This window comes from Aquarana catesbeiana, linkage group LG04, assembly GCF_042186555.1.
Source record: "Aquarana catesbeiana isolate 2022-GZ linkage group LG04, ASM4218655v1, whole genome shotgun sequence".
In the NCBI taxonomy this organism is placed as follows: Eukaryota; Metazoa; Chordata; class Amphibia; order Anura; family Ranidae; genus Aquarana; species Aquarana catesbeiana.
Genome location: NC_133327.1, coordinates 179,986,410 through 180,013,967, shown reverse-complemented (window position 1 = coordinate 180,013,967; position 27,558 = coordinate 179,986,410). Strand labels below are relative to the sequence as shown.

Genomic DNA, 27,558 nt, shown 5'->3' with positions numbered 1-27,558 from the left:
CTCGTTTTTTTTTTTTTTAAATAACAAACATGTCATACTTACCTCTTCTGTGCAGTTGGTTTTGCGCAGCGCAACCCAGATCCTCCTCTTCTCGGGTCCCTCTTTGCTGCGCCTGGCCCCTCCCTCCTTTGAGTGCCCCTTAGGCAAGAGCTTGCCACAGGGGGCGCCCAAGCAAAGTAAGAGCTCAGTGTATCCATTCAGACTGACTGATTGACAGCCGCCTTGAGTCAATGGCCCTGCTGCTCCATCTCAGCCAATCAGAAGAAGTGTCCTGGATGGCTAAGAGGATTGTGGACATCGCTGGAGAAAGAACGGGCTCGGGTAGGTAATTTGGGGGTGCTGGGGAGGCTGCTACAGACAGGTTTTTTTATCTTAATGCATAGAATGCATTAAGATAAAAAAAAAAACCTTCTACCTTTACAACTCCTCTAAGTTATACTGACACTTACAGGTGGATTTGACACTGGCAAACAAACTGCAGGCTAGCCCAGGATAACCAACCCACTGCCTCGGATTTGTAGCAAAGTACCAAGAGCATGATCATGAACAAAGGATGGAAACTGTGTTCTTCAATAAAATTATTTACACTAAGTACAAAAATCCTATTTTCTTTGTCGATTTAGGGACAGAGGAAGCCTTAAATATTTGGGATCTCCAAAAAGCAGTCCAACAAAACGAACAACCACTAACGGCCCAAGAAACCCACATAAAGCGGTTGACTGCCTGAAACACGGAGAGCCACTTAAAGGACTTTATGCCCAAAGCTGGCATCAAATGAGGCCACATCTGACACCTAATATTACTTAGAAAACATGTGAACAGAAGATCTAGTGCAGGGGTATGGAATTAAAATTCAAGGATGTCCGGACAGTAAAATTTTCTTCAGGACGAGGTCCGAATCTCAAGTCTGTGCTATGGCTCTCTGGCGCTTTTCATCATCAGGTGCCCCTACCAGAGTAATTCATTACATTGGGTGCTCCCATCAGACTACCCCCATAAATCAGTTGTCACCAACAGAGCATACCCTTATATCAGGTATCTCCATCAGAGTGCCCCTTTACATCAGGTGTCTCCATCAGAGTGCCCCTTTACATAAAACATGCCCATCAGAGTACAGCTTAACAAAAAAATAAGGGGCACGCTGATGGGCACATTTTATGTTAAGGGGAACGCTGATGGGCAAATTGTATGTTAAGGGACACGCTGATGGGCACATTTTATGTTAAGAGGCACGCTAATGGGCACGTTTTATGTCAAGAGGCAAGCTAATGGGCACATTTTATGTTAAAGGGCATGCTGATGGGCACAAAAAATGACTCCTAGAGGACTGGATATTCCCACTGAGGCTTGTCTTAGGCTGGGCATCAAATCAGCCTGAAGAAGGAGGAAGTTGTTGTGGGATAAGATGGTATCAGGAACTGAGGTCTCTTTAGGATCATCGAACATACGGGAGAGGGCATCTGGTTTGATGTTCTTTGACCCTGGCCGGTATGTGATATGGAACAAGAATCTGGAGAAAAATAGCGCCCATCGAGCTTGACGGGGCTTCAGACGCTTGGCAGTTCTTAGATACTCCAGATTCTTTTGATCGGTGTATATAAGTATGGGATGTGTTGCCCCAGTTTCTGAAAATACTATCCACAAAGTGCTGAAGGGTTGCAGGGGCGTTACACAGACCGAAGGGCATCACTAAGTACTCGTAGTGGCCGAATCTAGTGCGGAAAGCAGTCTTTCACTCATCCGTTGCACGGATTCGCACCAAGTTGTAGGCCCGTCGCAGATCCAGTTTGGTGAAGACAGCTGTGGTACGTAGTCTTTGGAGGAGCTCGAGTACCAGAGGCAAAGGATGCTTGCAACTGTCCCGGAGAAATTCCACCACTTGAGCAAGAGCGGAGAGGTGCTGGCACACTTCATCTGTGGGAGAGGTCCCTCTTGCAGGCTCAGGTATGGCTGTCTGATACTGACACGTACCTTGGAGGTGAGCCTGACGTGCAGAGGGAGACGGCTCTGGTTCCAGGATCACTGGAGTGGGAACAGTGACCCTCGGAGCACAGTGGGGTAGGAGAGCCTGCAGGGTCTGCTTGGCTGAAGATGATGTCCACTTGGCAAACACAGGAACAGGCTTCATTGCTGCAGATCCAGGAACGCTGAGGAGGAGCAGGCAGGTGCGCACAGATGCAGGACAGCAGGCAGGAGCAGGGTCAGACAAGCCAGGTCACAGCAGCAGATCAATCAGACAGAAGCAGCAGGCGGAGAATGGTCAAAGTTCAGGTAGGATCGGCAACGGGAGATCAGACAATCAGGAACACAGAGCAGGTCAAAGGCAAGCCAAGGGGTCAGGACTGGAGACAGCAGAGAGGTCAGGAAAAGCTGGGTGACACTGGAGCAGATGCAGGTTCAGGGATCGGGTACAGGATGAGCTGCAGATCAGACAGCAAGGATGCATTCTGAAGAGGCCCCTTTTAAAGATCACTGGGCGCCAAAGCTGCGTTACCATGCGCGCATCCGCGATCTGTGCATGCGCATGCGCACTGGCGCGCATCTATTCACTGCTGAATGCCTGTGGACTGGAATATATCCCAATGGAACCGTGCGTCCGCTGCCAGTTGCAGATCCAATTGCAGTATGTCAATGACAAGGGAATTAAACTGATAGTGCTGGGGTTCCACAGCATAGGAAATGCTGATTCGCTGAAAAGAGGGGAACATGTCCACAGAAGCCAGAAAGTCTCTCTGGTGAAATGAGGCAATGACATATTTGGCAGATTTCATTTGAAATTTTTGAAGTTGAATGAGATCATTTTCAGGGCTTTGAGATTCTAAATGGGGTAAATGCCCCCTTTAGGCTTTGGAATTGAGAACACTTTAGAGTAAAGCCCCTGGAACTGTTCTGTCACATGAACTGGAGCAATGACACCTAGATCTATAACAGAGCGGGCTTGATGCTAATCTTTGCTTTAACGCAGGAAGGTTGGAAGTAACAGATACAGCAGAGGGCAGAAAGTGCAACTAAAGTTTGTGAACCTGGGATACCACCTCCCCTACATCTAAGCACCACAGACACAAGGGGATACCACTTCCCCAAAAACTGAAGCATCTGAGACACAAGGGAATACCAACTCCCCCACACCGAAGTACCTGAGACACAAAAGGGATACCAACTCCCCCACACTGAAGCACCTGAAACAGAAGCTGTCCAGGTATCTACAAAGGTTAGCAAATGTCCCTCTTTTCTGGAAAGCGGGGGCACATCTTAACGTAGAGGAAGACTTGTCCGAAAAAGGATGTTTCCTAAAAGATAAGGAGGGACAAGGCTTTGCAGTCTTTTCATTAGGCTTCTTCCATTCAGGCCAAAAGTTTTGAAGCCTGTAGCAAGCCAATACAACTAAAGTATAAGGCTCCAGGCATTTGGTCTACTTGCTGACAGAAACATGAGTCCACCCTAGCTGAGGAGTGAATCCTTTTTGGGAAAATGAACTCACTCTGACACAGTCTGACAGATTAAGGTAAATGCCAACACAGGACAGAGGGCAGAGCCCGCCATGGATTTAAGGATGGATTCTAGCTGCCTGTTAGCATCGTCTAACAAGCATCAAACACTTCTTCCACCTGACCAGTGGTGTTCCTGTTAAGCTGACACACTGGTTGAACCATGGTGGGTAGAGACCATTGTCTAACAAATTCACTCTCCAAAAGGGAACATTTCTAGCAAAGACTTAGGTAGGGCTCAGGAACCCCCAAGGTGCTTCCACCCCACCTAAAGGGATTCTTCAAAAAGTGGGTGCAACAAGAAGATCTTTGCAGCAGTAGGAACTCAAAACGACTCAAGCCTGGAGACAACTGGCTGCTACTCCAAATGCAGAGTAATATGCACTTCATCAATAAGGTCCGGTACAACCCCCAGAACCTTTTAGGCGAAAGCAGAAGACTACAGTGTCTAAAAAACACCTCTTAAGAAATAAATTGTTGAGACACTGGACCACTGATTCAAGTCTTCTGGGAGATCAGAGATAAGACTTTGTAGGGCATGGCACTAGAGTGACTTTACAGCTTCTGCGGTCAATGTGTGTGAGTGCACATGGTTAAAAAGTCCTGAATGGACATAGAGACAGGGGACTCAGCCCCACCCGATGGAGCTGAAGAGGACTCAGATGCAGTGGACCCTTTTTCAATTGCGGTGCCAGGTTCTAGATTAAGATGCTGGTTCCATCAGATGATTCTGAATAAATGCCGCCAGAACTTTTAGGAAAGTATGGGCTGGGGTCACCTACACCAGAGGGGTTGCCCCCTGTGCATTTCTGTGCAGACATGCTGCGGCCATGCAATGCAACTTGCCCAAAGTGGAAGGCAAGGCTTAGTTGCTCTCAAAAACCAAAGCAGCTTTGCTGATGCCAGGTGGCTAGAGGTGACCAGGTCAATGTAGGCGGGCACTGGTAATGGACTGGAGCCTGAAGTGTCAAAAAGTGTTTGCAAGCAACTGCGGGTGGTGCTTCCTCTATGCTGAATGGCAGGAAAGAGTGCTGAATACGCATGCACAACACTCCAAATCAATTGCAGAGAAAGGTGATTCTTAGAAATTTTGACTTTAAACCAAAGACTGTTGCCATGGCTTCAAAAATTGAAATCTGAATGTTTATGGTAGTTGTTTAATCACAATGGCATCATCTATCATATCAAGCAGGCATTTCCAATTATGTGTTTACCCTCACTGAGTGAATGCAGACATTTATAACCAGTTTTATATAAAAAGTGGTATCACTGTAAATATATTATGAATGTCATTGTTTAGTCTGCAGACTCCTCTGGGTTATGTTTTTCCTGAAAGTAGACCTTTGGAAGTGGTGCCATTCGCCACACCCATTATGAAAATATTATATACAAATAAGTACAACTTACAGAAAATAAAGCAGCCACATCTTCCTTTTTCTTTTTTATTCTCCAGACAGTGACTCGTTCTATATATTCTGTTTAACAAAACAGTATTAAAAAACACAAGACACTCATTTTGAAAAATTAGGAAACAAATCGAAAACAAATTTAATTCTAAACGTGCCTTATTTTAACACACTATTTTAAAGTGTGCTTATTGTAAAAGTACACATGCATAAGATAAAGATGATAGATTAGCCCATTCCATACCGGGTCTATTCTGGCACACCTCTCCTACATGTAAAAATCATCATTTGTTTGCTAGAAAATCACTCTGAACCCCCAAACATATATTTTTTTTAGCAGACACCCTAGGCTAGGGAATAAAATGGCGGTCGTTGCAACTTTTTATGTCGCACGGTATTTGCGCAACAATTTTTCAAACCTGTTTCATGAATTATAATGTTACGCCGAGTAAATAGATACCTAACATGTCACACTTTAAACCGGTACTTAAAAATCTCCATAGGTGATGCATTAAAAATTTTTACAGGTTACCAGTTTAAAGTTAAAGAGGAGGTCTAGTGCTAGTATGTGTTGCTCTTGCTCTAACACACACGGAGATACCTCACATGTGTGGTTTGAACGGCGTTTACATATGTGGATGGGACTTACGTGTGCGTTCGCTTCTGTGTGCGAGCACACGGGGATGTGGGCGCTTGAAGTTTTTTTTTTATTGTTTATTTTACTTTATTTTTTTTTATTTTTATACTTTCTCTTTAAAAAAAAATTTTTTGATCACTTTTATTCTTATTACAAGGAATGTAAACATCCCTTGTAATAGGAATAGTGTGTGACAGCCAGGTCCTCTTTATGGAGAGATATGGGGTCTATTAGACCCCACATCTCTCCTCCAGGCTGGAAAGCATAAGATCAAAAAAAAATTTAATGATCTCATGCTTTCCAGCTGCGATCACAACTGTGGCCCGGACATCATAACGTCGCGCCCGGGCCTCCGACAGTCGAAGAGATGACTGGTGACCATCTGGTCACTGGAAATCTCTATGCTCGTCATCCCACGGCGGCGGATTCTTTCTCCGGATCCCCGATGGCACGGGAGAGACAGGAGAAGCACTGGAGGGCCTGGAACTGCCGCTATGATCGTTCTTACAGTGCACAGAATCGCCGGCTCTAAAAGATGATACCTGAATGATGCCTGTAGCTGCAGGCATCATTCAGATATCCCCACTGAAAGTCAAAGACGTCATATGACGTCCTTGGGCTGGAATTGATTAGGCAATTAAGGCCTCGTGCACGCTGGCACTGGAAATTCTCTGCTTTAAATCGGGTTTAGCTGCATTTAGGTGCATTTACATCCCTTCAGCTCTGCAAAACCAACATTAAAGTGTTTGTAACCCTAAAAAAATATATATACATATAGATCCTGTTTCTTTAAAGCATAGTGCTTGTGCTGTGTAATATGGCCCCCTGTATCACCTGAAATACCTGGCTGATCCTGCCTGGTTCTGCCCTCCCCCCTGTGAACTGATTACTGTATATCATGGCTGTTGAGCCCTGAAAATGTGGTCAGTTTATGGGCCTCTGTCATCCGCAGCTCTCCTCTGTTCGATCGGCGCTATGGAATAAGGTACACAGTGGCTTTTAAAAAAAAATCACACACACACCTAAAAGTGATATGGTCATTGTGACCATCATTGCGTTACTCAGCTTTAGTCCGAGTAACACTATTTAACCAGTTGCCGCCTGCCCACCGTCATATGACGGCGGGGCGGTGCAGCTCTTGTTCTGGGCCGCCGTCATATGACGGCGGCACAGAACGGCCGCTCTCACGCGCCCGCGGGGGCACACACCCCGGTGATCGTGGCCGCACTGTGTTGCTAGGACACAGTGCGACACCGATCTGTGTAAAGAGCTGCGTCCGCGGCTCTTTAACCATGTGATCGGCTGTGTCCAATCACAGCCGTTCACATGTAAACACGGAGATGCCGGAAATCGCCTCTCCTCACCTCACACTGACAGAGTGCGAGGAGAGGAGAGCCGATCAGCGGCATCTCCTCACAGGGGAACAGCTAGGGAAGTAATCAGGGCACTGATCATCAGTGCCCTGATTACAAGATATAAATAAAGTGCCACAAATAAATAAAATGCCATTCCCACCAATGCCAGCATACAGTGCCCACCAATGCCAGTGATCAGAGCCCACCAGTGGCAGCAATCAGTGCCCACACTGCTCACAAGTGCCACAAATCAGTGCCCATTAGCCATGCCAGTCAGTGCTGGCAATTAGTGCCGCCTATCAGTGCTGCCCATCATTGCCCATCACTGCTGTCCATCAATGCCCATCAGTGTTGCCCATCAGTGCCCATCTGTAGCGCCTATCCATGCCGCCTATCCGTGCCCACCAGTGCCGCCTCTCAGTGCCCGCCACTGCTGCCTATCAGTGCTCACCAATGCCGCCTATTAGTGCCCATCAGTGCCACCCAACAGTGCCCATCAGTGCCACCTAACAGTGCTCATCAATGCCACATATCAGTGCCACCTATCAGTGCCCATAAGTGTGGCATATTAGTGCCTCCTCATCAGTGCCACCTCATCAGTGCCCATAAGTGCAGCCTATCAGTGCCCATCAGTGCCGCCTCATCAGCGCACATGAGTGAAGGCGAAAAATTACTTAGTTACAAAATTTACTGACAGAAAAAAAGTAAAAAAAACTATTTTTTTTCAAAATTTTTGGTCTTTTTTTTTTTTGTAAAAAATAAAAAACACAGCAGTGATTACATACCAGCAAAAGAAAGCTCTATTTGTGTGAAAAAAATGATAAAAAATTTGTTTGGGTACAGTGTAGTATGACCGCGCAATTGTCATTCAAACGACAGCGCTGAAAACTGAAAAATGGCTTGGGCAGGAAGGGGGTGTTTGTGCCTGGTAGGCAAGTGGTTAAGGAAATGCAAGAAGAAATATTTGCCACCTAACACCGAAATGGGTGGAGGTGTTAGCCAGATTAGGTAACTGCTCAAACACCTTGCTGGTACTTTAGTTATGAGTATCTTCCAGCATTATACTATTATTACACTCACTGTACCATCACATTTTAGTCAGCAAATGAAGTGAAGTCAAGCTATGAATATAAGTGGTTGTGCATATATTATAATGTAGCACAGAAGTATATTTCGTCAATGGATAAATTCACCTTTTGTAACATATCTAAATTTCTTTTGTAACATGTTACACCCATATTCAGGCTGTAATATGTAACATGCTACTGCAGCACCGGTCCCCGATCCCCTGTTGTGACAGCGAGCGGGGGATTTTCTTACCCCCACCAGCTGTCTTAATTTAACAAAAAACGCGGCCGCATGGGGCTCCGCCTTCCCACATCATTCATTCACAGAGTACTGTGAATGTGAAAACTACAAGTACTGACAGGCTTTGCAGCTGTCAGGTTCTAGTTCTCAATTACAAGGGCTCTCTAGGGAGTTCATTTATTCTTCCTGGCAGTGTGTAACTGCCTGCCCATACGAGGTACCAGCAGACAGCTTACACAGAATGTGTACATATTCGCCAGCATACCATGGATAAACAATCGCCGTCCAAAGGTTTCTTTATTGAGAGAGATCACATCACAGAGATAAGTGCAACGTTTCAGAGCCGCGCAGGGCACCTTCGTCAGGCATGTGTTAAAGTGTAACAGTGTCAAAGCAGAATATAAATACATCAGCCACCAATCAGAACATGCAAAAACTGAAAAATAACGGTAACACCCCCACCGTGACATCATTATACAAAAATCATTAAAAAACAAATGGTAACCAAGTAACATTAAGCAGGCTGAAGTATTAAACATCTAGTACTGGGGAATGCAGCCGCATGCATAGCATCAATGTGTGTGCAACAGATCGGCACATCAGCCAGATGCGCCCGATCCAAACGAGCAGTCACTAGGACCCAGCGGTTAGGTTGTCTTTCAGTAACGCCGGCCGCCAATCACGGCATGCCATATATGACACGCATGCGTACGGTGCTCATAGTGACAGGGTAACAGGAGGACGGATACCTGTGCAGCCGCCGCCCCCACGGAAACCTGTGATGTCAGGCCAGCACTGCATTAGGTATACCAGTTTTATTTTTTATTTTATATCTATATTCCCTAGTATTAGGAGTTTAACCGCTTCAATACCGGGCCAATTCTGACACTTTGCTCCTACATGTAAAAATCATCATTTTTTTGCTAGAAAATTACATAGAACCCCCAAACATTATATATGTTTTTTTAGCAAAGACCCTAGAGAATACAATGGCGGTTGTTGCAACTTTTTATCTCACACAGTATTTGCGCAGGAATTTTCAAACGCGTTTTTTTTGGGAAAAAAACTGTTTTGTGTTTAAAAAAAAAAAAACAAAACAGTAAAGTTAGCCCAATGTTTTTGCATTTTGTGAAAGATGAAGTTATGCCGAGTAAATAGATACCTAACATGTCACGCTTCAAAATTGCACACGCTCGTGGAATGGCGCCAATGTTCGGTACTTAAAAATTCCCATAGGCGACGCTTGAAATTTTTTTTCTGGTTACATGTTCTGAGTTACAGAGGAGGTCTAGGGCCAAAATTATTGCTCTCGCTCCAACGTTCGCGGCGATACCTCACATGTATGGTTTGAACACCCTTTTCATATGTGGGCGGGTTTGAACACCGTTTTCATATGTGGGCGGGACTTACGTATGTGTTCGCTTCTGCGTGCAAGCACACGGGGACAGCGGCGCTTTAAAAAATTTTTTTTTTTTTTTTTTTTTTTTATTGTTAATTATATATATATTTTTTTTTTATTTTGACACTTTTTTGAAAAAAAAAAAAAAATTGATCACTTTTATTCCTATTACAAGGAATATAAACATCCCTTGTAATAGCAATATGACATGTCAGGTGCGCCGTTTTTGAATGGAGCGGCGCCGTTTTTTTGAATGGTGCGGCCGGGCGTGATGTCATAACATCGCGCCCGGCCTCCGACAATCATAGAGACTCCGGGGACCATCTGGTTTGCCAGAAATCTCTATGATCTACATCCGGTGCCGGCGGATCTACTCTCCGCCTCACCGATCGTAACGGTGAGTCGGAGCAAGCACCGGACGGCGGCGGGAGGGGGGGGACGTCCCCTCTCGCCTCCCATAGGAACGATCAAGCGGCGGAACGGCCGCTATGATCATTCCTATGGTGTAGAGATTCGCCGGCTGAAACCGGCAATATCTGAATGATGTCTGTAACTACAGGCATCATTCAGATATACCCGCTCAAAGCCCAGGACGTCATATGATGCCCTTGGTATTGATGTGGTTAATACTTCAGCCTTGTCAGGTCTCTCACTTACCAGACCGGTGAGTCCGCTTGGGCAGAGGGTAGGCTCCCTTACGTATCCGACTCATGGCCCCTGGTAGAGCAGACAGGAAGCACACGAGTGCGGAGTGGTATGAGAGCCTGTGCAGGAGTCCGGATTCCGGAAGCTGGAAGTCTCCAAACAGCCGAGGTCAGATGCAGGCGGAAGTCAGGAGAGTCCAAAAGGCAAGCCGGGTCGTCAACAGATCAGAACACAGGAACACAGGAACAAGGAACAGGCAACGAGAACTAGGCACGGAAGCTGTAGATCAGGCAGCACCGATCAGAGGGAGAGGAAAGCCTAAATAGGCTGATTGGCGCCAAACACCGTGCACGTGTGCGCGCCGTTACGCACAGGTGCCCGCGTACCTGCATGAGCGCGCCCCCGGACAGTGGCGCTCACACCAGCACCACCAGGCAAACGCATAACAGCGCCCATAGGCGGACGCACGCTAACGCGAACGCGCACGCCTGGGCACCACCGCGTCCACCATGGCCAGCCGGAATGCCAACACCAGTGCCCATAGAGGCAGGCGCCCGAGCACCCACAGGAACGCGCGCACCAACGCGCCCCGGCGCGCAATGATGCCCAACCAGGTAACCTCTCTGACAGTGCCCCCTCCTCAAGGGCAGACACCGGATGCCCAATTGGGCTAACTTGGAGGCATGCGAGTCTTTGAAAGCCTGCAAGAGTTCTCTGGCATGCAAATTGCCTTCTGGTTCCCATGAGTTGTCTTCAGGGCCGTATCCTTTCCACTTTATGAGGTATTGGGTTTGATTACGCCTCCTTCTGCAGTCTAGGATTGCTTCCACTCCTCCTCGTTGTCCACAAGAATGGGTTTGGGTGGACCGACACTACGGCCAACAAAAGAATTGGGGGTAACTGGCTTCAAGAGAGACACACGTGGAACACCGGGTGCATCTTCAGAGAATTAGGCAGGTCAAGCTCGTAAGCGACATTGTTAATTTTCCTCCTTACCAGCAAGGGACCCAGGAGCTTAGGGCCTAGTTTCTTAGACGGGCATGCCAACTTCAGATTGGCGGTAGATAACCATACTGGGTTGCCGGGTTCCAACACAAGTTCTCCACGCCTCTTTTTATCAAAGATTTTCTTGTAACCTTCTTGGGCCTTGGGCATGGTATCCTGTAATAGTCTGCTGTTTACTGAGAAGAAATTCAGGGCTTCAGCTACTGCAGGAACAGAACACTCAGGTATTGACCCAGGCAAAAAGGACGAATGAAAGCCATAGTTGGCATAGAATGGAGTCTGGTTGGTAGCAGAATGCAAGGAATTGTTATAAGAAAACTCAGCGATAGGGAGTAGGGAGGCCCAATCATCCTGGGAGAAGGCAGAAAAACAGCGGAGATATTGCTCCAGAGTTTGATTCGTCCTCTCAGTTTACCCATTTGATTGGGGATGGTAGGCTGAGGAGAACGCCAATTCAATTTCCAAGGAGCCACAGAGGGCCTTCCAGAATCTGGAGGTGAACTGGACACCACGGTCAGAAACTATATTCTTTGGAACTCCATGTAACCTGACAATTTGCCTAATGAAAATATTGGCTGTCTCCATAGCCGATGGAGTACCCTTCATTGGAAGGAAATGAGCCATTTTGGACAATCTGTCTACCACGACAAAGATGGAGGAGAAGCCTTCTGATGGGGGGAGTTCAACGACAAAGTCCATTGAGATCATACTCCATGGTCTCTCTGGGACTGGGAGAGGTTTCAATAGTCCCCAGGCTCTAGCCCGGCTGTTCTTGCTTCTGGCGCAAGTATTGCAGGAATCAACAAACTTTTTACAATCCCTAATAAAGTGAGGCCACCAGAAGGTACGCTGTACCAGATCACTTGTTTTTCATGTGCCAAAATGTCCAGCCAATTTATGATCATGACAAAGTTCCAATACCTGTACCCTTAGTTCTTCAGGGACCACAATCTTGTTTTCATGCCAAAACAGGCCATCCTTGGCACAGGCCCCAGCGGGTAGCGTCATCCCCATAGAAGCCCGTCTGATTTGAGAGACTAGATCTTCCTGTAGAAGCAAGAAATTCCCAGGGGGAAGGATGGTATCTGGAGGTAAGGTTTCTTCCGAATCATGGAACATACGTGAAAGTGCGTCAGACTTAACATTTTTGGATCCGGGTCTGAAGGTGATGTAGAACTGAAATCGAGAAAAAAAAAAGTGCCCATCTGGCCTGCCGGGGTTTTAGCCTCTTAGCCGTTCTCAGGTATTCTAAGTTTTTATGGTCCGTGTAGACCAGGATGGGATAGGCAGCACCCTCCAGAAGGTAACGCCATTCCTCTAAAGCTGCTTTAATAGCCAGAAGTTCTCGATCTCCCACATCGTAATTTCTCTCAGAAGATGAACGTTTACGTGAGAAAAACCCCACAGAGTACAAAAGAGCTTTGGTGCCTTGTCGTTGTGAGAGCAAAGCTCCTACCGCAATTTCAGATGCGTCAACTTCCAACACGAACGGTAGAGCTGGGTTGGGATGCTTCAGAATGGTGGCTGAGGTAAACAGAGCTTTGAGTTCCTCGAAGGCCAACTGTGCCTTAGGAGTCCAGCAAAACCGGCTTCCTTGTCTGGTGAGTTCAGTAATGGGAGCGATTATCAAGGAGAATCCTTTTATGAATTTCCTATAGAAATTGGCAAAACCAATAAAGCGTTGTACCCCTTTCTGATCTACGGGTGCAGGCCAGTCCAGGATAGCAGATACCTTTTGGGGATCCATCTTGATGCCCCTTTGAAGACGTGACCTATCACGAAACATGTAGGGCGTGGCTACGCAGTGTATGCCAGATCGCCATAGAGCCCCATGTAATTTAGCACGGGCGTCTGTTGTTTTTATATTTTGCCAGCTTTTATATTTTAGATGTTTTTGTATGATGCCTAGTTGTCTGAGGCAATAAAATTCCCTTTTTTTATCTACTACACTATTGGAGTTTCTTTTTCTCCCCTTCTTTATTCACGAGTTTAAAACGAGGGAGTATTTACATCAACGCGGAAGTGTCGGAATCATCTCCGGTCGTGTGGTGAGCTGTCATCTCCTGTCCCTGCAGAGGGCTAAATCTGTATGCTTCTAAGACCTTGCTATAAAGGAGGTCCAACGCGTCTGGTAAGGATACATCTGTTATCAACCTTTGGATCCACTGGTGGTTGGAGGTCCCTTCACGTCCCCTTGTTCCTTTATACACACTAAGGAATGCAACTTATGAACTTTGGATATGCGTTTTTTTTGCGACTCATGACGCAATTTTGAACTCTTTCACTTATAAGTTTGCACTTGGGTGGAATAACCTTGTTTTTTGCACACAAGTTTTCTATATTTATCTGTATGGAATGGTTAATATTAGTATTTGATTTACATGTCGCTATTTGCTGTGTCGCATAGCAACTTTTTATTCACGTACACTTAAAATTAACTCTGATGGTGTTTATTAATTTATTCATCTATTTATGACAATCACACAGGAATATAGATTTAAGTATCTAATGCAAGCGCACAAATTTTTTTCTTTTTATTTCTTTTTATTTGATCCATCTTGATACCCTCAGGGGAGATGAATGCATTGAAGCTCAAATTCGCATTTTTCGAGTTTGGCATAGAGCCCATGTTGCCTAAGTCGGGTGAGAACATTTCGTACATGCCTGCGGTGGTCGGCCAGAGAAGCGGAAAAAATCAGGATATCATCCAGATAGACTATGACATAGGGGTCCAGGAAGTCACGGAAGACGTCATTGACGAAGTGTTGGAAGGTTGCTGGCGCGTTACATAGGCCAAAGGGCATGACAATGTACCCGAAGTGCCCAAATCGAGCACGAAAAGCCGTCTTCCACTCATCCCCTTCTCTTATGCGAATTAAGTTATACGCCCCGCAGAGATCCAACTTGGTGAAAACTTTTGCGGTTCCCAGTCTTTGGAATAATTCAGGTACTAAAGGTAACGGTTTGTTCTTGATAGTGATTTTGTTTAATTCCCGGTAGTCGATAGGGGCATAGGGAGTGATCCTTCTTCTCCACAAAGAAGATGCCTGCACCAGCTGGAGACGTGGAGGGGCGAATGAACCCTTTCTTTAAGTTCTCATCAATATAATTTGTCAAGGTGCCCAGCTCCTGCTCAGTTAGTGGGAAAATCCTCCCGAAGGGAACTTCGGTTCCAGGTAAGAGTTCTATTGGGCAATCATAAGGCCTGTGCACTGGAAGGGTCTCTGCCCCCTTCTTGCTGAAGACATCCTGGAAATCCCGGTAGGCCTCGGGAAGGGGTTGGCAAAGCTTGGTACCAGAATCCAAGCAAAGACATTGAGTCGGTGTCACGGGTGTCCCATGTAAGCAGTGTTGCCTGCAGTAGTCGGATAGAAATTGGATCTTTCCCGTAGACCAGTCAATGCTGGGGTTGTGTGCCTGTAGCCAGGACATTGCCCCGGCGCGCAACGACGCCCAACCAGGTAACCTCTCTGACAAGCCTGCTTAATGTTACTTGGTTACCATTTGTTTTTTAACGATTTTTGGCGGGATTTGACTTCATGATGTCACAGAGTTGGATTTTACCATTTTTTTTTTTTCAGTTTTTGCATGTTCTGGTTAGTGGCTGATGTATTTATATTCTGCTTTGACACTGTTACACTTCATCACATGCCTGACAAAGATGCCCTGTGCGGCTCTGAAACGTTGCACTTATCTCTGTGATGTGATCTCTCTCAATAAAGAAACCTTTGGACGGCGATTGTTTATCCATGGTATGCTGGCGAATATGTACACTTGCTTGATGTTTCCAGGGCCCAGCTGGTAATCGCTGCAGCACCCACCATTTATATAAGCCTTATTTGCCAGAAAGAAAGTGATAGGAATATTGACAAGACAAGCTTACACAGAATGTCTACAAGAGCCCTGCATTGAACCTGCGATCTGCTGATCATGGGTGCAATGCTTTGCAGGCTCATAGTAAAAAAAATAAAAATGCACATTTTTTTATTTTTTACAAAAAGGTGAACTTATCCCTTAATGAAATGATGAACATTCATTGATCAGATACTCACAGTGACTGTAGGAGCAGCAGTCTTTACATTAACAATGCGGAAGTGTGATGGTTTCTCTACTTCAATGTCCTATAGGAGAGAAAATACTTGAGTAAATAATCTTGAAATCATGCAGAACAAATAATGTATGAAATATAGCTTATATGATGGCAAACTTTATTCATAAATCCTATGGTTGTTCAAACCTCCTATAGGTCCGGAGTACTTGATATTAAAGTGGAGTTCCACCCACTTTTACAACTCTTTAGCATCCCTCACTACACTGTGCACTGTAAACAAATTGGATTTTTTTTTTTTTTTCTCAGCACCTACTCCCCTACTGTATATCTGCTGTATTCATTTTGCACTTCCTCCTCCCTGGCCGTGGCCCATCGCATCATTTCCTGTTTGCAATGCCTTCTGGGAAGGGGCGGCAACTTCCTCTGACACTGCCATTGCTATGGAAACCTGACCTGAAACCTATTACACCGCTTGTGCTGCACTGAGCATGTGCGAGATCTGCAATGATGAGATCCAGGAAGAAATACAGTCTGGCTTCAGATGCCCACACTTAAGATGGCCACGGCCTGCTGTAAGTTTATAAAATAACTAGGGTTGTCCCGATACCGATACTAGTATCGGCACCGATACCGAGCATTTGCCCGAGTACTTGTACTCGGGCAAATGCTCCCGATGCTTCCCCCGATACCCGGAAGACAGCTGTGATCGGCGCGTGGGGGAGTTACAAGCTTCTCCCCCAGCGGCTTTCACCAGCTTTAGTGACACAGCGGTGATCGCTCACCGCTGACTGTCACTGCATCCTCCTCCGTGCCCCCTCCTTTCCTCTGTGCCTCTCCGCTGTCCCCCTCCGTTCTGCTCTCCTTATCTGTCCCCTCCGTTCCGCTCTCCTTATCTGTCCCATCCGTTCTCCCCCTCCGTTCCTCAGTCCCCCTCCTCCTTCCTTTGTGTATGGATAGAGTCAGCTGACTCTGTCCATTCACAATAACTGAAACATTGTAATCTCCTGTGATTACGATGTGTCAGTTTATGAATGGAGAGAAGCTGCTGTCTTCTCTCCATTCATTCTCAGTGCAGCTGAGGCTGCAGAGAAAGGGACTGGGGAATCTCTATCCTCGGTCTCTTTCTCTGTCTCAAGGGGGAGATATCAGAGGTCTGTTAAGACCCCTGATATCTCACCAAAGCCCCCCAAAAGGGCTGATTAAAAAAAAACAAAAAAAAAAAAAAAAACAATAAATAAAAAAAATATTATTGTAAAAAATAAAAGTTGTAAATAAAAAAAATAAAAAAACACACACATACCCCGTTCACTCCCCCCCCCCCCCCCCCCAAAAAAAAGCAAGCACTGTTAAAAAAAAAAAAAAAAACAAAAAACACTGTCACGTGACATTTAAAAAAAAAGTATCGGTAATCGGTATCGGCGAGTACTTGAAAGAAAGTATCGGTACTTGTACTCGGTCCTAAAAAAGTGGTATCGGGACAACCCTAAAAATAACAAACTACTGCTATAAACTAACAAAACAGACCTTAGTTTACAGACTAACTTTACTAGAATACATTAAGCTTGTGTATTATAGGGGTATTTTTATTTAAAAAGTATCATTTCGGCTGGAACACCACTTTAGCCACTTAACCACTTAAGGACCAGCCTCGTTTTGGATTTTAGGTGTTTACATGTTTAAAACAGGTTTTTCTGCTAGAAAATTACTTAGAACCCCCAAACATTATATATGGTTTTTCTTCTAACACCCTAGAGAATAAAATGGCGGTCATTGCAATACTTTTTTTTTGCACCGTATTTGCGCAGCGGTCTTAAAAGCACGCTTTTTTTGGAAAAAATTCACTTTTTTGAATAAAAAAATAAGACAACAGTAAAGTTAGCCCAATTTTTTTTTTATATTGTGAAAGATAATGTTACGCCGAGTAAATTGATACCCAACATATCACGCTTCAAAATTGCGCCCGCTCGTGGAATGGCGTCAAACTTTTACCCTCAAAATTCTCCATTGGCGACGTTTAAAAAATTCTACAGGCTGTATGTTTTGCGTTACAGAGGAGGTCTAGGGCTAGAATTATTGCTCTCGCTCTAATGATTGCAACGATACCTCACATGTGTGGTTTGACCACAGTTTTCATATGCGGGCGCTACTCACGTATGCGTTCGCTTCTGCACATGAGCTTGTCGGGACGGGGGGGTTTTTTAAAAAAAAAAAATTATTTTTCTTATTTAGTTCACATGATTTTATTTAATTTTTACACTGTTTAAAAAAAAATTGTGTCACTTTTATTCCTATTACAAGGGATGTAAACATCCCTTGTAATAGAAAAAAGCATGACAGGACCTCTTAAATATGAGATCTGGGGTCAAAAAGACCTCAGATCTCATATTTTCACTAAAATGCAATAAAAAAAAAAAAAAAAGTCATTTAAAAAAATGACATTGAAAAAAATGTGCCTTTAAGACGTATGGGCGGAAATGACGTTTTTACGTCGCTTCCGCCCTGCAGTGTCATGGAGACGAGTGGGCGCCATGTTCCTCTCACTCATCTCCAGGCACAAGAAGGGGACAGACGCGATCGCCTCCACTGCTACCGACGGCTCCGGTAAGCGGCGAAGGGCACCGGATCGCGGCGGGAGGGGGGGGGGCCCCTCTCCCGCCACCGATAAAAGTGATCTCGTGGCGAATCCGCCGCAGAGACCACTTTTATCTGACAGCCAACCACTGCACGAAAAACGGGGATACCGGGGTTATGGCAGCTAGCTGCTGCCCTAACAACGATATCCGCTGCCAAACTCAGGACGTAAATCGGCGTGCAGCCGTTCGGCAAGTGGTTAAAGTGAAGTTCTGAGGCACCACCTAACTAATCCTGAAAATTCTCCATCCCCCTCTTAACACCTATTCCAATGCTTCTTTTCCACTGAGCGGATCGGTACAGTCCACTATTTTGAGTGTTTCCATTATGAAAGCGGCCCATACAACCGAACCGCACCATTCTGGGTCCTGCTTCAGATGTGGGGCCATAGAAAATGGTACGGTTCGGTTAGGGCGGAGCTACGATACATTCCACTGATTGGCGGACGTGTGACGCCATGCTTCCAAACTGTACCGACCCGAACCGATCCACTCAGTGGAAACGAGGCATAACTGACCTGAATGAACTATTATTGATCACAGGACTGTTATCACAATCCCTGTCTGATATTGTCATACAGGACACATGTATGTGAGACCATTGGAAGATAGCATGATGATATCAGTAATACCTCATTTTTTGATTGAAAAATGTATACTTTATTTTGCAAGAAAATATACAAAAAAACAAATACTTTAAACAGGGTACATCCAATCTGTACTGCGACGCAGCGCATAAATACACTACATTACAATACATCACCAAGCATACCAATAAATTACATTCATCCTGCGGTATGATGCCTAATGTGTTGTGCAGAGTAGTAATACCCCGAAACATCACATCATGCATGACGCCGCATTACCCTGAAAGCAGTACTTAAAAACATTTCACAAAAAGTCCAGTCATATAGTCAAATAACATTCAAATGGGCAACGGGTGTGATGGGGGGGGGGTGGAGAAGGTGGGGCAGGGGAGGGAGTAAAGAGTTCACAGGCCCGAAGCTTTATTTGAACTGCCAAAGGGTACACGGGGGAGAGGGGGGGGGAATGGGGAAATCTTCAGACCTCCTCTTCCTCCTTGAAGTCCATCAGGTGATAGTCTCTGAGCAGACTGTGAACCAGTCTGCGACAGTCCTCGATGGACATCCTCTCCCGCTGGTGGATGAGGCGCTTTCTGGCGCACCATAAAGCGTCCTTAAAGCAACACAGCACCCGCCAGGCACCGTCAATGTCCTCCTGTGAATGAGTTCCACAGAAGAGTCCATTCAACACACCAAAGTGTGTGATTGCAGTCTGTGGTACAAAGTCTTTGAGTTCAGGTTCCAGGGCCCTCAACAGGTCCTGTGCAAAGGGGCACTCCCAGAAAACATGCAGAGCAGTTTCCTCCTGGATGATGCAAAAGGGGCAGTGCCTGTATCTACACAGGTTTCTGGCATGCATAAATGTCCTGAGTGGCAGCCCCCCTTGGATTGCCATCCATGCCAGATCTTTGTGCCTGTTGGTGAGTCTCTTTGAAGAAACATTCCTCCAGACCACTTTACAAGTGGCTGAAGGGAGGCCTGGAACAGTCTCAACAATGTCTGATGCTCTGATCAACTTGTGGATAGTTTTTGGCTTCCACAAGTCGGGCTTCACTCCATGTAGCCCCAGCTCCTTAATAAACTTGAAGGTGTCCAAGTAGTACCAAGGCGTGTCCCAGTTGTAGGGGATGGAGCTGTCCCATTTGTCCCATCCAAGGGTCCTCCAAAGAGGCAGGAGGAAAAAACGGGACATAGAGTTACCACCAGAGTCCACAGTTCTGTCCACCAATGTCCTGCGGATGCAGTTACAAGCAAAGCACACCCTCAATAGTGTAGCGATGTCGGGCACGCCCTTACCGCCCTTGAGGGGTTCCTTGAACATAACCGCCCGCTTCACTCTGTCCATTTTGGAGCTCCAGATGAAGTGAAACACCGCCCTGGTGATGGCCTTACAGGTGTTGACCCGAGGGGGCCAGGCCTGGGCGAGGTACTGCAACACAGGGAGAATCTCGCTGCGGAGTACCAGTGTTTTGCCTTCGATGGTGAGTTCTCTGAGGCTCCAAAGTCCAAACTTCTGTCGCATCTTTGACAGTCTTTCCTCCCAGGACTTCAGGGCTGCGCCCTCAGCTCCAAACCAGACCCCAAGGATTTTGATGAAGTCCGTCTTGACGCTGAAAGGAATTGGTGCAGAAGAAGGCAGGAACCACTTTCCGAAGAGCATGACCTCTGACTTCCCGCAGTTGACCTTTGCCCCTGAAGCTTGGCCGAAGTCCTCACAGGTCTGGGCGAGTGTGTCGATGGAGCGCCGGTCAGCACAGAACACCGTCACGTCGTCCATGTAGAGTGAGCACTTGACCTCCCGTCTGTCCGGTCCTGGTGCGGTGATCCCTCTGATCTCTGGGTTCCGTCTGATGCTTCGGGCGAAGAGCTCTATACAACAAACAAAAAGCAGAGGTGAGAGAGGGCAGCCTTGTCTGACCCCAGACAGAATTGGAAAGGGGTCAGTTTTCCAGCCATTTACCAGCACCAAACTAGAAATGTCAGTGTACATTACATTCACATACGAACAAAACATTTCCCCAAGACCAAACCTGCGCAGAGCTCTGCACATAAACTCGTGGGAGACACGGTCAAAGGCCTTCTCCTGGTCAAGACTGACCAGGGCCGCGTGCACACGGCGGCCATGAATGTACTGGACCGTGTCCCGGACAAGCGCAAGGCTGTCCGCAATCCTGCGACCAGGAATGCCGCAAGTCTGATCCGGGTGGATGATCTGTCCGATGACAGACTTCAACCTGTTGGCCAGGACCTTGGCGAGGATTTTGTAGTCCACGTTCAGCAGAGAGATCGGACGCCAATTTTTAAGATCCGATCTCTCCCCCTTCCGCTTATACAAAATCGTGATCATCCCCTCCCTCAGTGACGGAGGCATTCTGCCCTCCACCACCATCTCCTCGTACAGCTTGAGCAGGTCCGGGCCCACGAGATCCCACAGTGTTACATAGAGCTCAACTGGGAGACCATCGCAGCCCGGGGTCTTGCCTCGCCTAAAGGATTTAGCGGCAGAGTGCAGCTCCTCCAGCACCAAGGGGGCGTTGACGGTTGATGAACCTGCAGGATCAATTTGGTTAGTGATACCTGACAGGAACCTGTCGGCCGCCTGTGTGTCCGTTTCTTTCGGGGAGTAGAGGTTGGTGTAGTAGTCGCTGACCACTTTCATCACAGCCTTCTTCCCCTTCTGGAGTGTTCCGGTCTCGTCGCGCAACTCTGACAAGGGTGTGTGTCCTGAGTGGAGTTTCCTGAAAAAGAAAGAATTACACTTCTCACCTTTCTCAAGATTCTCCACCTTGGCACGGAAGACAATGTGCCTGGATTCTTCCTCGAAGTGTCCTTTCAGGCTCCTCTTGGTGTCCTCCAGGTCCTGCCTAACGTCCCAGCCACAGTGCTGAAGGTCCTGCAGGGACTGCAACTGACGCTGCAGTCTCCTGAGTTCCCTCCTCCTGGCACACACACGCTGGCGTCCCCTTGCCTGAAAGAAGCTACGCAGCTTAACCTTCACCCACCAGTCACTTACCCTTCCGAAGAATCTCTTTTCCTCCGTCCAGGTGGCATAGGCCTCACGGAGTTCCCCCATCAATTCCTCATTTTCCAGAAGGGTGCTATTCAGCTTCCAGGAACCCGGTCCGCGGGCGATGCCCTCGCCCAGGTCACCCCGAAAGTGGATAGCCCTGTGGTCAGAGAAAAAGCAGGGGACCATGGAGAACTCACGATGCTTGACTGTTCTTGAAGTGAGCACGAAGTCGATCCTGGAACGCACAGATCCATCGGGTCGGCACCACGAATAGTTCACGGTCCCTTTCCCTATGGATCCCACGGCGTCCTGCAAGGAGGCCTCCGAGATCATCTCCCTGAGCAGCCTAGAAGTAGCATCAAGTTTTGCGTATATGCTGGAGCTGCGCCCATCCTCCTCGATCGGACAGTTAAAGTCACCGCCGATCACTACTGTTCTGGTGGTGACGAGTTGGGTCCGCAGGGTCTGGAAGAGTTCCAGCCGCGCATTCTTGTCTGGGGGGGCGTACACGTTGATGAGCCTAACTGGCTCTTCCACCCACGAGCCGTCTATGACCAAAAGACGGCCACAGACTAGCTCATGGATAGAGTCCACCGTGAAACGCCCACCCCTGACCAGAATGGCTACTCCTGCAGACTTGCAATCGCCACCCCCGGACCAGTAGGAGGGACCAAGGGTCCACTGGGAGGACAGATGAGTGTACCTCCTCAAGGGGGGAAGGGCGCACTCCTGAAGCATGTAGACATCACTCTGCTGACTTGAAAGAAAGGTCAGGACCGCTTGCCTTCTAGATGTATCCTTGATACTCCTCACATTGATGGAAAAGATTGAGATCTCAGCCATAATGAAAAAGGGTATGAGGGTCTAGTTAACAAGGGTCTGAACTTACCTCCCCGGAGGGGGGGGTGGCTCTTCCGTTGCATCTTCTGCCTGTCCTGTGTTCTGGGCCAGGCCCAGCTCCTCAAGGACAGACTCCATCATCTGCTGGCTGATGTGGACGTCGGGGGGGAGGTCATGCTCGGGGTTGACCACGACCTCCTCCCCTTCCCCCTCCTCGCCTGCAGACTCTAGGTCCTCCACTACTTGCTCGGGTCCATCGCTGTCGCTGTTCACATGATTTTATTTAATTTTTACACTGTTTAAAAAAAAATTGTGTCACTTTTATTCCTATTACAAGGGATGTAAACATCCCTTGTAATAGAAAAAAGCATGACAGGACCTCTTAAATATGAGATCTGGGGTCAAAAAGACCTCAGATCTCATATTTTCACTAAAATGCAATAAAAAAAAAAAAAAGTCATTTAAAAAAATGACATTGAAAAAAATGTGCCTTTAAGACGTATGGGCGGAAATGACGTTTTTACGTCGCTTCCGCCCTGCAGTGTCATGGAGACGAGTGGGCGCCATGTTCCTCTCACTCATCTCCAGGCACAAGAAGGGGACAGACGCGATCGCCTCCACTGCTACCGACGGCTCCGGTAAGCGGCGAAGGGCACCGGATCGCGGCGGGAGGGGGGGGGGCCCCTCTCCCGCCACCGATAAAAGTGATCTCGTGGCGAATCCGCCGCAGAGACCACTTTTATCTGACAGCCAACCACTGCACGAAAAACGGGGATACCGGGGTTATGGCAGCTAGCTGCTGCCCTAACAACGATATCCGCTGCCAAACTCAGGACGTAAATCGGCGTGCAGCCGTTCGGCAAGTGGTTAAAGTGAAGTTCTGAGGCACCACCTAACTAATCCTGAAAATTCTCCATCCCCCTCTTAACACCTATTCCAATGCTTCTTTTCCACTGAGCGGATCGGTACAGTCCACTATTTTGAGTGTTTCCATTATGAAAGCGGCCCATACAACCGAACCGCACCATTCTGGGTCCTGCTTCAGATGTGGGGCCATAGAAAATGGTACGGTTCGGTTAGGGCGGAGCTACGATACATTCCACTGATTGGCGGACGTGTGACGCCATGCTTCCAAACTGTACCGACCCGAACCGATCCACTCAGTGGAAACGAGGCATAACTGACCTGAATGAACTATTATTGATCACAGGACTGTTATCACAATCCCTGTCTGATATTGTCATACAGGACACATGTATGTGAGACCATTGGAAGATAGCATGATGATATCAGTAATACCTCATCCCTGACCTAGAACTATTTACATACAAGGAATGCGCGCTACGACATCTCACGTATTACACTGTATAAAAGCGCAACTCCGCTCTGCACTGCAAGTACTTATAAATGTTCTGGCGCCGCTACATGGTATAGTGTGGCTCCTGCTGAGTGACTGTGCGCCGCTATCACGTGTATTGTAGCCTCAGCCAGGGTCCCGTCTAGGTCACATGACTGGTCATGGCGGCTGAGATCCACTCCCGGTCTCAGCGCGGCCCTGTACTCCTCACCAAGATACCCGGACACCGGGAGCAGGTCACCTCCGCCTGCTTCATCCCGAGAGAGGACGGCGTCATCACCGCCAGCGACGACCGGTAATTATACAGGGCAGCGGGGCCCATATCACCCTCTGACGTCACTGGACACTACAAAATGAATCCCCTCCCCCCCTTCCCTGCTGGATTTTCACTGTAAACACTGACTGCCTATTCTCTGCATATAGAGACCTTCTGTGCCATCCCTGCAATACACACTGCTCTTCCCTCCATGTACTGACACACACACTCTATAAACAGGACAGAGGTAGAATAGGACAGTTCTGTACTGCAAAGTATGTCATAGGCCACTCTTCTCTCATATAGTGATACTCCCTACCCTTCCCTTCTACCTCCTGCCTAGAATGATACTCCCTACCCTTCCCTGCTACCTCCTGCCCTCTACTGCCTAGGATGATACTCCCTACCCTTCCCTGCTACCTCCTGCCCTCTACTGCCTAGGATGATACTCCCTGCCCTTCCCTGCCCTCTACTGCCTAGGATGATACTCCCTGCCCTTCCCTACCCTCTACTGCCTAGGATGATACTCCCTGCCCTTTCCTGCTACCTCTGCCCTCTACTGCCTAGGATGATACTCCGTGCCCTTCCCTCTACTGCCTAGGATGATACTCCCTGCCCTTTCCTGCTACTTCTGCCCTCTACTGCCTAGGATGATACTCCCTGCCCTTTCCTGCTACTTCTGCCCTCTACTGCCTAGGATGATACTCCCTGCCCTTTCCTGCTACCTCTGCCCTCTACTGCCTAGGATGATACTCCGTGCCCTTCCCTCTACTGCCTAGGATGATACTCCCTGCCCTTTCCTGCTACTTCTGCCCTCTACTGCCTAGGATGATACTCCCTGCCCTTTCCTGCTACTTCTGCCCTCTACTGCCTAGGATGATACTCCCTGCTCTTCCCTACCCTCTACTGCCTAGGATGATACTCCCTGCCCTTCCCTCTACTGCCTAGGATGATACTCCCTACCCTTCCCTGCTACTTCTGCCCTCTACTGCCTAGGATGATACTCCCCTGCCCTGCCCTCTACTGCCTAGGATGATACTCCCCTGCCCTCTACTGCCTAGGATGATACTCCCCTGCCCTGCCCTCTACTGCCTAGGATGATACTCCCCTGCCCTGCCCTCTACTGCCTAGGATGATACTCCCCTGCCCTGCCCTCTACTGCCTAGGATGATACTCCCCTGCCCTGCCCTCTACTGCCTAGGATGATACTCCCCTGCCCTGCCCTCTACTGCCTAGGATGATACTCCCCTGCCCTGCCCTCTACTGCCTAGGATGATACTCCCCTGCCCTGCCCTCTACTGCCTAGGATGATACTCCCCTGCCCTGCCCTCTACTGCCTAGGATGATATTCCCCTGCCCTGCCCTCTACTGCTTAGGATGATATTCCCCTGCCCTGCCCTCTACTGCCTAGGATGATACTCCCTGCCCTGCCCTCTACTGCCTAGGATGATACTCGTGGTGCAGTGGGTAGCACTCTCACCTAGCAGTAAGAAGGGTCGCTGGTTCGAATCCCGACCACGACACTACCTGCCTGGAGTTTGCATGTTCTCCCTGTGCCTGCGTGGGTTTCCTCTGGGTACTCCGGTTTCCTCCCACACTCCAAAGACATGCTGGTAGGTTAATTGGATCCTGTCTAAATTGGCCCTAGTGTGTATGAATGTGAGTTAGGGACCTTAGATTGTAAGCTCCTTGAGGGTATAGGGACTGATGTGAATGTATAATATATATATATATATATATATATATATATATATATATATATATATGTGTGTAAAGCGCTGCGTAAATTGACGGCGCTATATAAGTACCTGAAATAAATAAATAAATACTCCCTGCCCTGCCCTCTACTCCCTGCCCTGCCCTGCCCTCTACTGCCTAGGATGATACTCCCTGCCCTGCCCTGCCCTCTACTGCCTAGGATGATACTCCCTGCCCTTCCCTACTGCCTAGGATGATACTCCCTGCCCTTTCCTGCTACCTCTGCTGCCTAGGATGATACTCCCTGCCCTTCCCTTCCCTCTACTGCCTAGGATGATACTCCCTGCCCTTCCCTGCTACTTCTACCCTCTACTGCCTAGGATGATACTCCCTGCTCTTCCCTGCCACTTCTGCCCTTTACTGCCGAGGACAGTGATGGCGAACCATGGCGCTCCAGATGTTTTGGAACTACATTTCCCATAATGCTCGTCTACACTGCAGAGTGCAAGAGCATTGACTCGGTTGAATTGATGATAGGCAACTCCTATCCTCATATTGATTAGTGGTTCCAAATTAATAATAACTACTGCAGTAGGGAACAGACACAAAAGATACGCTCAGCATCTTTCCAAATTACTGTTCTGCTTTATTATGATGCAATTGAAGGTTTTTATGCACATGATTACGTAGGTATCACATTAATATTACAATTGTAGGTTTATCGTAACAAGGGGCGTTACATAGGCAGGCTAATTCTAATCAGGACTCGAAAGAATGTAAACATTTACTGAAAACATTATTAGTGCCGTGTGCAGAGGGCAGAGTGCAATACATACAAAATACAATACAATTATATACAGAACTTACAAATTTCCATTACAGTCTCCCCTCTTTTGATCAATATTTTGATCACTAACCATACCTGCTATCACCTTTTAACCTGGAACCTCCACACGCTTAGGTGGAGGTAGTCCTGGCCAAAGAGGCAAAAAACTCCATTGTGGAGAAAATAATAGCTGAGCAACTTTTTCATTACAAAATGACTTTTCATTGTGAAAAACAAATGATTGATAAGACATATTTACAGAGTACTGGCTGTACACTCCTGTGGCCAGAATGGCCTTCTAGCTTAATTGTTGGCATGCTGACTTATCAGCATATGTAAACACAGACAATTCTACATATAATGGAAGACATACAAAAGACAAATATGACTTCAACATGGCTAAACTATTTTTCAAATATATATATCCCTTACAATTAAAGTAATTGAATCAAAAAGTACCCTAGACTGTGATCACAAGAGGGAAACAAATCAAACACAGAGATTTCTTTAATTTAGTCATTTTTGCAGTGTCTGGTGTGGATCCAGGTGACTATTACTTCAAGTTTTGCAAAAACTGTACATGAAATAGATGCTGTATTGAGTCTCCAAACATTTCCTTATATATAAATGTCTCTTAACAATCCAAAAGTCACCTGGCTTTAGTTTTAGATCCTTCCAAATTTTTAGGATCTGGAATTAGGGAGAAAACACATAAATGAGTTTGTAAAAAACCTTAAAAGATCATCAGCATTCTCTGTGAGATCCGAATGGAGGACTTCAGCTGCTGAGACAAAATATAAGCAAGTGAGTAACACACTCCCAAACAAAATCTCATAGGGAGAGAGTCCAATATCCCCCTTAGGGGCTTCATAAAATATAAGAAAACATTCAGGCAAAAGTTTTCTAGTTTCTTACTCTACTTTGTCGGCTACATTGTAGACAGTAAGGGGTGTAAAAATAAAACCTCAAAACTTCTAGTAAGGACTCTCCTATAAAAAATGATTTCTTTTGTTACTCTCTGTACTTTCTGCACTCTATATTTACAAACTACTTCTGATAACAC

General features: G+C 47.0%; 2 protein-coding genes and 1 long non-coding RNA gene across 8 annotated transcripts in view; 1 reads left to right on the top strand and 2 right to left on the bottom strand.

Annotated features, from left to right (window-relative positions):
• The window catches only part of LOC141139643 (uncharacterized), a 73,657-nt gene extending 49,596 nt beyond the window's left edge, over positions 1-24,061 (bottom strand). For 3 of the 6 annotated variants that reach the window (XR_012243775.1, XR_012243776.1, XR_012243774.1), the window contains exons 1-3: positions 23,688-24,061; positions 15,296-15,364; positions 4,896-4,963 (exon numbers count right to left, since the gene is read on the bottom strand). This is a non-coding gene — a long non-coding RNA (uncharacterized lncRNA). Of the gene's footprint in view, positions 1-4,895; positions 4,964-15,295; positions 15,365-15,480; positions 15,806-23,657 lie in introns of those variants that run through there. The other 3 variants (XR_012243778.1, XR_012243777.1, XR_012243779.1) reach the window with 3 other exon arrangements.
• Positions 18,987-21,581, bottom strand: LOC141140443 (uncharacterized). The gene is made up of 2 exons (XM_073627635.1): positions 21,086-21,581; positions 18,987-20,377 (listed from the first exon to the last, which is right to left on the bottom strand). The coding sequence occupies exons 1-2, from the start codon at positions 21,579-21,581 to the stop codon at positions 18,987-18,989; spliced, it is 1,887 nt and encodes a 628-aa protein (XP_073483736.1).
• Positions 23,793-27,558, top strand: part of WDFY1 (WD repeat and FYVE domain containing 1) — a 91,504-nt gene continuing 87,738 nt past the window's right edge. Inside the window, exon 1 of the mRNA XM_073625960.1 lies at positions 23,793-24,010. Within this exon, the coding sequence (XP_073482061.1) occupies positions 23,877-24,010 (134 nt within the window). The 5' untranslated portion in view covers positions 23,793-23,876. The remainder of the gene's footprint in view (positions 24,011-27,558) is intronic.

Coding starts and splice junctions, on each gene's coding strand:
- LOC141140443 (XM_073627635.1), bottom strand. CDS start 21,581: ATGGGGGAACTCCGTGAGGCCTATGCCACCTGGACGGAGGAAAAGAGA. Junction 20,378..21,085: donor GGCCGACAGGTTCCTGTCAG/GTATCACTAACC, acceptor TTTGTTGTATAG/AGCTCTTCGCCCGAAGCATC.